This window comes from Pelodiscus sinensis, chromosome 1 (genome assembly GCF_049634645.1).
Source record: "Pelodiscus sinensis isolate JC-2024 chromosome 1, ASM4963464v1, whole genome shotgun sequence".
Taxonomy (NCBI): Eukaryota; Metazoa; Chordata; order Testudines; family Trionychidae; genus Pelodiscus; species Pelodiscus sinensis.
This window is the reverse complement of record NC_134711.1, coordinates 286035226-286049336: the sequence shown is the minus strand read 5'-3', so window position 1 is coordinate 286049336 and position 14111 is coordinate 286035226. Positions and strand designations below refer to the sequence as shown.

The following is a 14111-nucleotide window of genomic DNA, read 5'->3' as shown; positions in this document are numbered from 1 at the left end:
ACTCTTACTCAGACATTGTCCCTTATCCCGCTCTATCCGCACACAAAACCCCCTCATAAAAGTTTAGTGGTGGTTTGGCTAGCTGGTCCAGCTGGGGTTTAAGTTAGGGCCCATCTGTTTTCAGTACGCAAGCTCTAGTTGAGCTTGGGCTGATCTGCCTGCTTAAGCTGGAATTTCACAGCTAGCTTATAGTGCAGATGTGCCCTAAATTACAGCAACCCCCTAAAGCACAACTCCCTACGCTGTGCTGGTGAAAAGAGAGGAAGACAGTAGTACCAGGCCCCTAACACATCTGTATAAATAGACGGAAAAGTACACGAAAGGGGCCCAACTGACAGAGCCGAAACTAAGGTTTTCTGCACCTGGGCCAAGCTACTGAACTGTGCCACCCCTCTCCCCCACCCAAAAAAATGATAAAATTTTAAATTTTTTGTATTAATTTTATTCATTGCACATGTTATTAATTGCACATATATTGAGACTGAAAATAGATGATAGTAAAGATATAACTGAAATAATATTTTAACTTTCTAATTTTTAATTTTGCGCCCCTAAATGTACTGTGCCTGGGGCAAGTGTTCCACTTGCCCCACCCTTGTTATGGCTCTGCCAACTGAATATGATGTATCAGTCTCTCGTCTCCTAATCTCAGCCTCACTCCTAGGTTAGGGCTTCCGAAGGAATCCTGTAGCTATTCATATCCTCCTGCCTTGATAAATTGCTCTTTCCCTTTCTTTTTTACTCTCTCTGCCACTCCCACACTCCCTTAAAAAAATTCATACACAATTTTTTTCGTCCTTTGCTGACACTTCCTTTTTAAAAAAATTTGGCTTTCCCTTCCACTTTTCTTCCTTGTCTGCCAGCGCATCCTGTCATGTCACCTCTCACGAGAGATGTGCTTTCTAAGTAAAACTAAGCCGCAGTCATGATCGTGCGATGGAACTCTAGTCAGGATTTTTTTTTTCAAATTATGACATTTGAGAGGTCTATCATAAGTGAGGATTAATTTTACTTAGTAATTGCTGTCGGCCCTGGGTGGCTGGGGCTCCCTACTGTAAGGGAAGTGGGAGAGGGGTCTCCTACTGCAGCCCCACAGGCCTGTGGAGTTGATGAACCCTAAGAAGAGAATGGATGAGGCTGGGAGAGTGGAACTATGACCTGTGGGTTACTGGGGGATGGAGCTGAAGTGAGGAGGGTGGGGATCGAAGGGGTGGAAGAGCTGTATTGATGGTGGGCTCTATGCAGATGGGGTAAGTTCTGGGAGAGTGAACTGAGGGCAGTGGGGGTTGATAGAATCGGGGCACTGAGCTGATGGGGTGGTGAGGATGGGGACTGGGGGGGACTGAACTGATGGGAGTTTGGAGGACAGGGTTAATTGCTAGGCAGGAGACAGGCAGATGTGGGGATGCGCACACCTGCATCAAGGTTCAAAATGACCTTATCTAGTACATATGGAAGAACTGGCCATTCTAATTGTCACATGCACACATAGGGTTGCCAGGTGGTTTCAACAAAAATACCGGACACACTTGACATTACATCCCAATCTACATTACATCTTATTTCGAAAATACCAAACATTTATATTTTCTCAATTATATTTTCTCAATTTGTTTCCCGAACAGAAAACTCAAATACTGGACTGTCCGGTTCAAAACCGGACACCTGGCAACCCTATGCACACACCATCCGGCCGGGCTGGGAGGGGGCGTCAAAATCAAGAGACTGAGCTAAAAAAATGCAATAACATCTTTTTTTAAAATGTCAGGATTGTTTTGGACCAGTTCCAAGATTTCTGGGAGCCCGACTCTTGCTCTTTGATCTCTTCAAGCTGGCGATACCGTGACTTCCCCTTTCCCACCCTGTTGGCTCGCTCTCTTTCATAGACACTCCCTTCAGCTTTATTGATTCTTCTCTCTCATGTTGCCCCTCTTTAGAGACGCTCCCTGGACATAGCAGGGGCGGGCCACCAGCACAGGTTTCCTGCCTGAGCAAGCAGGCCACTGCAGGCCCTGCCCAGGGCTGTGTGACACTCAGGGGGAGCCTGCTGCAGTTTCCTTTGCTTCCTGCCTCAACCCAAGGTGCATGGGGGTTGGATGCGGCACTGCAGGGGGAGCCTCTCTCCACTTTTGTTTGCAGCTTCAGTTTTAATGCCACAAGTGCTGGCCCTCACTCTGCTCCCTGGTGGAAGGGGGGGGGGGGAGTATGGGGTTCCCTTGTTGACTTGAACTCATACACCTTATTAGTTTCCTGGCACGCTCCTCCCTATGAAGGGGCTCTCACAAAACCTTACTCCAGGGCCATCAGTACCAGCACTAGGCATTGAGACTCAGCAATTGCCTAGGGCCCTGAGCAACTCAAGGGGGCCCCTTATTAATTATTGGTATGTAAGAGGAGGGTATAATATTCCTGATCAGAGTCCTTTGTGGGCTAGGATCGCCTCTGAGGTCAATACTAATTTGTGTTAGGCACTTACTGGATGATTTCTATATTAGAACTAACCCTGAGTCAAGCTCCATGGGCAACCCCTGCCTCTAAAGGCCCAAAATACAGCTCACGTTTCCACTTCAGCCGCTAGGGAGCAAAGGCCACGCAGAGGGAATGTGAATCCCATACACTGTGGAACAGATCTGTTTAACCTCAGACTTTCACCAAGGGAATTTTTCAAGGCTGCAGAAGTATTACAGTCCTAAGTATTACAAAACAAAACGAAAAACAACACCAACAAAAAACCCCACACACATCAGGCCTCAAAGAATCAAAAGCTTGGGTTAATATTGTGAGCTTTTCTTTAAAAAATAATAAATGTGTGGGTTCTTTATTTGCATGCTGGATCTTGCAGCTTTAGGGTTCATGTTTTCTCTGCAAATACCAGGGCCAGAGGGTTTTTTTTGTTGTGTTTTGTTTTGTTTTGTTTTGTTTTAATGACTGACACAAGAACTGAAATTCTGACACAAGAAGATTACTTCAGAAGCTTGGGCTTTCTTTGAGCAAAACAAAATATCATGAGACTCATGGTACCATCCTATGTGGTAATATTAAGACTTCTCCCACTATCTCAAGACTATTTAATACCACAGATATGCCATCTGCAGGAATTGCACCTGCCAAAATAATGTTGACTATAATAGAGGGTGAATTAAGAGAGTAGATAGGCCAAGAATTCAGGAGTCCCACTATTATTCAGTTTCATCTAGAGAAGCGGGCATAGTTGTTTTCCTGATTTAAAATAAATTAAAATGTACTTGAGCATTATCCCTGCCTCTCCCTTATCTCAAAACGGTAGAAAGAAATTATTTCAGAGGAAAAATCTCCACAGTTTTCTATTGTGGATGCAAATGCTAGATAATGGAGCATTCCTCAGTGGATCTTCTAGTTGAGCTATTGCTCAATTGAGCATGGTCCACACACAGCATGTCTTCACAAAGCCAAAACTATATGGGGGAAAAGCAGCTGCTCACATCCAGTACTCCTCACAGCCCCATCTCATGGCTCAATTATGGGCAGGGGACTGCAGTTTAGGGACTCTTAATACATACCCTTTTCATGTACATTTTTTCCAGTGCACTCAGCATTTAGCCAGCTTATTTGACTGTGCAGTTATTTCCAGTATATAAGTGATACAAACAATGTCAATAGGCTTCAGGAAAAACTTAAAAAACATAACTGTTTTAAATGTGGCTGCTGGCTACTGAAGTCAATCTGAAAAACACAGTGGGTGCTCTACTGTTGTTTCACTGTTATATGTCCATTTTTCCTAATTTTTGTTTTATTTGTAAAAGCGTTATCAAGTAAACAAGCAATTTAATGGGAGGGTTTATGTTTAGCTTGCCTCAATCATATACTGCTGTTTCAATGCTCGAATTGCATTAGAACTGCAAGTGAAAAAATATGGGGACAGATCCTCAGCACGTGATGCTACCATATGCAGCTATGACTGTTCATACCAGCTGAGGACTTGCCCTGTGAACTAGCAGGAAGAACATTTATAGCATTCAGTAAAGGAGCAATTTTAGTTTTAAAGAAGAAACTCAGCAATGTAGATTTTGAATCTTCTGTCATCATTTCCTTTGAGTGTCAGCCCATTAATAATATATTCTTGATGATCAAAAACAGGCCATGAGGATTAATTTATTGATCTGTGTTCTTCTATGAAGAATACATCCAAGAATATTTTGAAACTGTTGTCCTTTGTCTGTAGCAACTGTTTAATGTGGGACTCAAATTAGAGTGCATGAAAGCAGTATACAGCATTTTTATTCTGTGTTTTTATAGTGCTACCCTTTTGCCTAGACATGGCTGAGCAAGATTCTCCATCATTAGTTGAAGTTGTAAAACAAGTAGCAGTACAGCAACACTTACAAGATTCAGAAATAGAAAAAAACAAAAGAGTTCTTTCTCATTTGCAGGTAATCAGATCTAATTTGAAAATGTTGGATTTACAATGTGGTACAATAGACAGGGTGGTTTTATTATGACTAAGGGAAGCTAATATTTCTCTATTTTTCTTGGGGCATGAAAAGATGAAGATTGACCCTCTGGAGGTCGATCTTCTAGTGCTCGATTTAGTGGGTCTAATGTAGACCCGTAAATTGAATGCTGAGGGCAACCCCCACCAGTGTCCAGCAATCCTCATTCTGTGAGGAGTAAGGGAAGCTGATGGGGGCATGAGCTCCTGTTGGCTTCCCGCTCTGTGAGCATCACCATGGCTCTGCTTAAGATAAGCTGAATCCAGCTGTCTGGTAGGTCAGAGATAGTGGCAGTTCTACTGAAAGTTCCTGTCTTGTATTCTAAGATTTGAAAAAAGTTCTATACAAACAATATAAGGTCATTCTCCTTAGTCCCAGCAAGGAATTCATCTAGAATGGCCCTCGTCATACCATTATCCAGGTCCTCCATGTAACAGTCCTGCCTAATAGTATGTCAGCAGTCTAAATTGAACATGTTTATGATAGTACTCATGATTAGCTCTTCAAATTTCTGGACATGTTAATTTTTTTTGGTTTAGTCTGTGAACTGGTTGCTTTATTTACTTCAGTACTGTAAGTAGTCTCAGAAACTTTACAGCAATGTGGCTTAACTTAGACCATTAATGCTTGTAGTCACACAAAGATCCCTCCAGCATTTTCACTTGTCAGTGTGCCTTAAAGAGGTATTTACTTTGGTTTTAGCCTATTGTCTCCTGATTTTACATAGTATCTGCAATAGGAAAATCAGTTGAGTTTAGCTTGGCCTAAACTCTTAGAGTAGATAAAACATTAGGGAGAATGATATGGTTCAAGTCCCTGATACATCATCTGCACATCAGACTACATCATCACTATACATTATCTGAACATGAGAAAAATAAACCCATTTGAAGCTAAGAAATGTAATGTACTTACCTTTAAGACCAATTGGATAAAGCCTCAGATATTGCATCTATCAAGATGGTTTTAGGAAATGGAACTCTAGTGCTCCTCCATTCAAACAATTTTTTCAGGTGCATAAATGTATTTATTGTATATTTTGTATTAGATTAAAAGAAAGAATTCCGTTAACTAAATTTAGATGGTGTAGTTTAAATAGCCTGCTGGTATATTCCCAAATACTGGATTTTCCCCATAGAAGAATATCACAATATTTTACAGGCTGAGCTTCAAGAAATTGAAAAACAAATGGAGTCTGTTTTATTAGAAACAAAAGCAACAGAAAGACAAATTTATCAGCAAGAGGATGACACAGAAACTACAAAATGTCACTGTGAAAGTCTGGAGTCCCAAGTCAGAGATCTGAATGCTGAAAAGATAAAGCTGAAACTTGACACAGAAGCAGCTCAAGAAGCATTTGAGATGATACTTGCAAGAAATAGTGCGTATCGTGAGAAAATAAGGATTCATAAAGAGCATCTTTGGGAAGCAGAAAGCAAAATGCCAGTTATGCTAGAACTTGTTAAAAAACGAGACATGGTTAAAGTGCTACAGACAAAGAAGGAAGAATTAATGAATGATCTCCTGAATCCTGAAGGACAAGTTATAAAACAAGTACAGGTCAGATGTTTCTGTTTCTAGTTACCTTTCCTATTGTATAAAAATTATTTTACAATATTACATAATAATCTGGTCTAGCTTTGCAGTGCTTGCTATACAGTGTGAAAATGTGGAATATCTAGGTTCATTTCACAAGTTAGAATAGGTAAATGGTGATCTTAGTTTGCAGTAAAATTGTACCAGCTACTACCGCTGATGTATGTTTCCAAAATCTAGGTTCACTTAATATAAAAACATTAACTTGGCTTTGAAGAAACTATGGAGTTGTCAGCTCAAATACATCAGTTGCCTCCACTGTTATTTGTAGGATGCTGCGGGGTCTTAGATAAACCGACATATACACTTTGCAGAACACACACATATAACCTTGTAAATGTTACTGTATTACCACTTTCAGCTAAAAAAAAAAGACTTTGTAGAATGAAAGTTTTATTTTGTAACATCATCTTTCTTTTCTGAGAATGAACTCTATAGAGGAACCAGCTTTTTGTTTGTTTTAAATCATTTATTTATCTAGGTAACATTGCTATTTGAGCATTACCATAGACAATTACAATAGGCGAGAAATTATTTATCATATGTAAATCCATTTACAAAAGTGACCCTTCTGCCAGATGGGGTCATCAGCAACAAGGGACAGGTTCGCTATTTAGGCGGTTATTTTACAAAACAGAACTGGCTTGAGTCCCCACCCAGTAATCTGGGAATATTTAACATCAACTCCGAGTGCTTTAAAGAGGTAATACTGCCACACTTGCCAGCACTGAGTCATGTAGAATGAACAAGAACTTACATTAAAAGAGAAAAGGAACCAAGCACTAGTTTGGGAAAACATCACGACCATATATAAAAGCATGTGAGCATAAATGAAACATTCAACTAAAGAGTATGTTGGGCTATGTCCTTTGCCTCACAGTCTCACATTGCAATGTGAAAGTCAGGCAAACAAGTGTTCCTATAAGAAGCTAGTCCCTTTTACTTGCACTGCACCCTACTCAGTTGCTGTCAATGGTCAGCAAAGTCCTAGAGTTCAGAGGTATATTCACATGTGAGTTTGTGGGACCTCTGGAGCTTAGTGCGTAGGCCTCTAATTGCTTGAGTTTAAAGCCAGATGGCTCTCAGCTAAGGCCATAGAACAAACTCGTTCTTTCTCTTTGCAAGTGGGCTAAGTGCCAGTACAGTAATTCCGCACTTAACATGTGCCCGCTTAACACGTTTTCGCGATAGCAGGATTTTTTTTTTTAGGGAACATTTTTCAAACAACAACCGTCTCTGCAATAACACGATTTCCCCGACCGGCTGGCTAGTCACTGGCAGCTGCGTGGGGCTTCTCCTGCCTCCCTGAAAAAGTGGCAGAGTTTTGCCGCTCGCTGCGCTGTTCCCCAGCGACCTCCTCTGGCTGGACGCCTCACTCCCTCTCCTCCACCCCCCACTTGCAGACAGCGGCTGGGTTTCCCCAGCTGGACAGTCACCGGCAGCTGCACAGGGCTTCCTCTACCTCCCTGCAAAAGTGGCAGAGGTTTGCTGCTCGCCGCACCATTCCCCGGTGACCCCTCCTCGCCGGACGCAATGAGGCAGGGGAAGCCCCGCGCAACTGCCAGCGACCGGCCAGCTGGGGAAACCCAGCCACTGGCTGCAAACAGGGGATAGAGGACAGGGAGTGAGGCATCCGGCCAGAGGGGGTCGCCGGAGAACGGTGTGGCAAGCGGCGAACCTCGGCTGCTTTGCAAGGAGTCAGGGGAAGCCCTGCGCAGCTGCCAGTGACCAGCCAGCTGGGGAAACCCAGCCATTGGCTGCAAGCGGGGGACGGAAGAGATGGAGTGAGGTATGCAGCCAGAGGGGGTCACCGGGGAACGGCACAGCAAGCAGCGAACCTCAGCCACTTTGCAAGGAGGCAGGGGAAGCCCCGGACAGCTGCCGATGACTAGCTAACTGGGGAAACCGGGCTGCCGGCTGCGAGCCCCCCGCCCTGTGCTCCTCTTTTCTTCCCCAGAGCCAAACACTTCCCTTCCCTGCTGTAACCCAGTCTCCTTTCTCCCCCAACCTTATGTCCCGGTCCCAGCTGCTAACAAGTGCAGACTGGAGCCGCAAGCGCAGACGCAACCCCCACCTTTTCCATTATTTTCAACGGGAAAATTGACCCTCATAACATGTTTTCACTTAGCACAATCATTTTCTGAAATGTATCTGCCGTGTTAAATGAGGGATTACTGTACACCACACCCAGTAGGTGTGTGGGTTACAAGTTCACCTCCCACTCTGGGGTGAAGGAGGAAATCAAGCAATGCCTGAACTGCTGCTGCTGCTGCTGCTGCTGCTGCTGCCTCTCCAGTTGACTCACAGTTTCTGCTGTTCTGCCTGCATCTCTGCCCGCTGCAGTCACTGCACCACCATTCACTCTGCCCCCACTGCCCATCATACCGTCGCTTTCTCTGCTGCTACCTGCCTTTCTGCTATAACCTTTTTGACGCCATGTCTTGAGGTCCCACCACTTAACGCAGCTGCAAGTGATTTCAGCAATTCACATGGAACCTCACTGCTAGTACAGGCTGTTTGGCTGAAATGCTACTCCACAGCAGATCCCTGGGCAGGACTACACTTCAAATGCTGCATTGGTGCAGCTGTGCAGGCCTAGCACTTGGAACTGGCTCTCAGAGACTTCAGCTCTAGTGATCTCTAAAAAAATCAAGATCCAACTGAATTTAATCAGCTCTAGTTTTAAAAAACGGGGAAAGGGAGGGTCAAATGGCATCTAGGACATGTAGACAGAACCCTCCAGGTAGGAACACCTGTTCCCCCACCTGCCCTTTCATTGGCATTTGTCATCCGTTTTCCCTGATTAGCCAGTGCAGTTTGGCTGAGGGTGACCCTTTCAATCAGCACGTGCTGCTGCCCTTTACTCATACAATAAGGATAACATTTCTTTACCCCAGCACTCAGTACTAAAGTGATTTGTATCCTTACCCCAGCCAAAATCGATCACTTGGCAATACAGTTTTCTTTGCTGAATAATGAGGCAAAAGAGGTATGTTCAAGTAAGTATGGTTGGGTCCTGAAGCTTCTCCCTCTCCCCCTCCCCCCCACTCAGCTCATTCCCTACTTACACTTTAACAAATACATTAGGCATAATTTCATTAGCATTCAATTTCATTTGGGAGGAGAATTTAGATCACATGTTATGTACATAAATATTTATCAGTTGATTGAATTTGTACAGACTTAAGCTGACTATTGCTCTTATATATATGCACACTTCTAAATACTTTTTTAAAAGTTATATGAGCAAGAGTGTATTTGTTGCATTCCTGTAGTTATGTTCCTGAGCAATATTATTGTGTCATTTTTGTAAATATATGAATACATATGATTTTCTATATAGGCAAGAAGTTTATTTACGTGAAATTTTTCAATTGATGGACTTATTTCTTCAGCTAAAGTAACTGTTTATGCACACAGATTGTTAAAAATGACACTATAGAAAGCAAACAATTATACTAGAACAGAGGTGGGGAACCTCCAGGTCATGAGTTATCTGGAGTTATCTTTGGTTTACAAACAGGGTTCATGTTTTGTTTTGTTTGTTTGTTTTTAATTCCCTTTTATCTTTAGGAAGAAATCACACATATAAAAGAGGAAGTTACTATGGTAAAAGAGTGTATCAAGGAAAAGAATAATTTGCTTGAAGAAGAGAAAAAAGTGCATGCCACACTTAGAAAAGAGATTGAGGTAAGGTTAAGAGTCATTTGATTAGAATATAATTACAGTCATATGAGAGAACATATATAGTTGGAGTTGTAAAATATTTTACTAAGCAGGTTGCTACATATCCAAACATATATATATTAACAAATGATAACACTAGCTCAAATCCTGAAGAATACTGAATATTGGTAAAATTCATCTAAGCTTGAGAGCTTATCTTTGATTTTTTGAGAGCATGGGAAAAAATTAGTCATAAGCATTTCCCCAAAATCCTGGGAAGGATTTCAGCCATAAGATCTTCAGGATTAAAGGAGATTAACTATCTCCTAGAACTGGAAGGGACCTTGAAAGGTCATCAAGTCCAGTCCCCCACCTTCACAGCAGGACCAAGTACCATGCCAGACAAATTTTTGCCCCAAATCGGCCTCCACAAGGACTGAACTCGCAACCCTAGGTTTAGCAGGCCAATACTCAAACCACTGAGCTATCCCTCCCAAATCTTAGAGTAATGTCAATCACTCCTCCTTTCACTTCTTCTGAAAGTGAATAAAGAGATTACAGAACATGTAATATTTAGGCTATGTCAATACTGTGCAGGTTTGCGCAAGAAATATGCAAATGAGGTGAAGCATGGAATATCGCCGTACCTCATTTGCATAATTAATGAGCAGCTACTTTTTGCACAAGAGGCTTTTGCGTAAAAAGGAGTCATCTACACAGCTCCTTTTTGTGCAAAAACCCCCTCTTGTGCAAGAGCCATTCTGCCATTTTTTTCAGGAAGAACGGCTCTTGCACAAGAGGGGGTTTTTGCACAAAAGCCCCTTGCGTAAAATGGCAGCTCATTAATTATGCAAATGAGGCATGCCAATATCCACCGCTTTGCCTCATTTGTGTATTTTCTTGTGCAAGAGAGGGCAGTGTAGACATAGACTTATTGTTTCTAGAAGTTGCTCTTTATGGGTATAAAGCTTAAGATGTTTCAGAAAAGGAGATAATATTGGGATTTTTTTTAAAAGAGTCTGCAATGGAGTAGAATGCACACTTTTCCTAAAACAATTTACTATTTGTTGTTCTCCCTGGTATCTGATATCTAACCAATTGCACCAAGAAAATGGCCTTTCTTAATACCTTCAGAATTTGACCTGGCTTTAAATTAGGAATAGTACAACTGCTCCTAACTTGCTATCTGCCCAGATATCATCATTAATAGTCACAAAGTCAACTGTTTGAACAGCTGAACAGTATTCATAGACTTCCATATACTTTATCTCATTGGTGAAATTAAATGCCATAAAATGTAATGATGTGCTTCAAAGCCTGATAATATAAAGATTTTGAACACATTTGAAACTAGCTCAGTAGAGCACTACAATATAGAAAAGAAAGGGGAATTTTTTTCAGATTACATAGAACAGGAGAAAATTCTTAAACTGAAAACCAAAAACACGACCGCTGTAAGATCCTAGGGCAACTCTCTGTTCTTTGTCATATGAAAAGGACTTTATTATCATGACCAAATCCTCCTGAGAAAGATAGAGGAGGAGTTTTAGAAAATTTAAAAGCATTCTGAAAAACGTTAGGTTAGAATAAACTTATTAACTGACTGGAGATTAAAGAGTATTAATTATCTACCTTATGGCTATTATGGACTGAAGATTAACTCTGATCCTGGGGTTACTTTCCATTTTCTTTAGGTCATTTGGAGTGTGAGATTTGAAATCTCAAAGAAAAAGGGAATGAACCTCTCCTCCCCCCTCCCCCCCACACACACAGACGTGAGGGTATCGTTTTTTTTTAAAGCCTACAAGGTTCCACAAGGCAAATGTCTTAGTCTAGGAGGTGTTTGTTTTAGATGGAGAACTGCTACCTAGAGCAAATTCAGCAAAACACTTGGTTGGTTGTATAATATGTATATTGGTAACTATAAAGAGATCACCTAGCTTATTTATAGTGCATTTAATGTCCCCATGTAACCTAAGGTACAGTCAAATCCAGATTTTGAGGAATGAAAAAGTATCTTCATCCTCTCTTCTTTGTATCGTCTTTTCTGTACAATACAATGTTAGCCAGAGCAGTGCAGCTTTCCTGAGCAGAGAGCCCTGCCAGCTACATTAGTCTGAATCTTTGTGTTTCACATATTACTTACAGACAGCCCTCAGCTGTATTCTATTCTGTTTTATTAGGTACAGAATAAAAGATGGGATGCTATTCTAAAACGTTTGCATTGTCAACTGAATAAGCTCCAGTCAAACAGAAGACACTGGCACTGGAACATTCAACAGATGGAAAAAAAGGCAGCTGACTTAAGAAAGTGCCTTGGGATAACAGAGTGATATGTAATACAGTACAATACAATGTTCAGCAATTTAGAATATATGGGATCCTTTATAAATAACAGTTGGCAATAATCCCTTGAACCTTGGACTAAGGATGAGTGATTTTCCCCCCTCCTGCTCTGTGTCCTAGAATATTTTGTGTTTTGTACCAACCTTTAATGGCTAAAGCAATATTCTTTTTTGTTTATATGGCCAGTGACTGCTCAGGAAAGAATTTATTACAATTCCCAGGCTGCCTCCAAAAGCATCTACCAACATTAGCAGCTCCCTTAAGGCCATGTGAATTTGCTATGTTCCATTTCATTTGGTTGGATTTTTTTAAGATCGTGTTCTGCATTGTTTTTCTGTCTGGGAAATTCATATGCGGCAGGTAATTGCATTTAATGAGACACAGAAGCTTCAGCTGCTTCATATACAGTTCTAATTAGTGCAGTGTTCTAAGTAACCTATAGCTCTCTGATTGCATTTTGCCATGCAGAAGAGTCAGCTGTACAAGACTGTATAGCATTCCTGCATTCCATGTGCCTGGATCTCCTTGCAGTTTAAGAACTGAGCCTCCCAAAACATAGTATCTCCCAGAGTTCACTGTAAGGCTGTGTAGCCCTACACTACTCCTTACTCAAAAGTTGTGGCTACATGCTACAGTCTAACTCAATGGAGGCTAAAGCGTGACATAAAATTAATTTTACTCAATTAAGATTGCTTTCTAGAGACCAGTTTTGTCTGAAACAAGCAGATCTATATTTTCTGGGGTTAAAAGGGATTAAAGGAATTTAAAGCATAAAATTACTATTCAGAAATACTTGGTAATGTAGATTCCTCCATCCTTCTGAAGCAGCTTCTATGTTAGGACCTTAAGACTATTCCTATTGATACCAATGGCAAAACTCTTTTTGAATTCAGATGAACTAGGGTCAGAGCCTTGTGATACACTCTTGATTTATGTCACAATGAAAGGAGAGGACACCATTATGGTATTATGGGTGACCTTTTCCCTGACAAACAAAGCCAAACATTATTTAAACTGTAATTTTTTAACTGTCAGCATTGTGCAAACTTTTTCATTGCTCTGGACAAGGAGTGCTAGAAAATGTGAAAATTCAGCACATTACCAAGATTTCTCAGTTCACTTGTTTCCAGGCTGGAGTGAGGTTTTGTTTTTACAGAACTGATCACTTGTTTGTCTCATACTTCTTCAATTAACTTTCTGTACTCATATACAGTATACAGAACATCTTAATTACAAGACTTTAAGTCATGCATTTTTCCAGTACTTTTAGGGGGAAAATGAACACCAAATGGCAATTTATTAAAACTTGATGTTAGACCCTTAGCGAATAACCAGTTTCTCTACATAATAACGTTTCTCTGTGGTTTGTGTTATTTTGTAGTTTGCATTTCAGGAATTTGTACTCATTGCTTATTCTTATAGTTTAGATGACAATTCACTCCTGAGGCAACCAATATTTAGATTTATTCCAGAAAGTCGTTAATATTGAATTTGAAGTGGTATTGGTTTATGCAATTTATATTTGACTTTAAATATGATTATGTTCGTGTATTTGAGCAAGTTGAATATTTATGTGTTTTACTAACTTTTCTTACTAAACTGCCTAGATACAGTTGGTTTTAGGGAGCTAAAATTAAATGAATTATTGTTTTAGTTGCTATTTTATCCTTAATAAGAAAGTTCATATAAACTTCTATGTACTTTAAAAAGTATGTGTTTTCTTTCATATAAACTGATGCATGCCTAAATCACAGTGAATCTCAAAAGGTCACTGTCACTTGTTTAGTCCCCCAAATTTGCTTTAGAAAAAGGTAAATTCACCATGCTATTCATCCAGATAAGGCATAGTTTTAACAAAATAACCTAGAAATGCAAAGCTCTATATCCTACTGCAATTACCTAAGATGAATAATTTACTGGGTTAAAGTGAAATCACACTTTGATTTTAAAAGAAGAGAAAGAACTATTACTTAAAAGCAACACCATACGCCCCAGAATTCCCTGGAAGGATGGGGTATCCATTATAAGTTTCTG

At 40.8% G+C, this 14111-nt stretch overlaps 1 protein-coding gene across 1 annotated transcript; it reads left to right on the top strand.

The window, feature by feature from the left end:
* The first annotated feature begins 4288 nt into the window (after nt 1-4288).
* On the top strand, nt 4289-13698 carry CCDC122 (coiled-coil domain containing 122). Its single transcript, XM_025185300.2, has 4 exons — nt 4289-4409; nt 5631-6029; nt 9639-9755; nt 11915-13698. Exons 1-4 carry the CDS (start codon nt 4296-4298, stop codon nt 12062-12064), a joined length of 780 nt encoding a protein of 259 aa, XP_025041085.2. The 5' UTR covers nt 4289-4295; the 3' UTR covers nt 12065-13698.
* Nucleotides 13699-14111: the final 413 nt, after the last annotated feature.

What these genes read in the sequence shown, in the direction of transcription:
- CCDC122 (XM_025185300.2), top strand. Translation starts at nt 4,296, where the DNA reads ATGGCTGAGCAAGATTCTCCATCATTAGTTGAAGTTGTAAAACAAGTA. An exon ending in GAGTTCTTTCTCATTTGCAG is followed by an intron (nt 4,410 to 5,630) that starts GTAATCAGATCT and finishes AATATTTTACAG; the next exon opens with GCTGAGCTTCAAGAAATTGA. An exon ending in AAGTTATAAAACAAGTACAG is followed by an intron (nt 6,030 to 9,638) that starts GTCAGATGTTTC and finishes TTTTATCTTTAG; the next exon opens with GAAGAAATCACACATATAAA.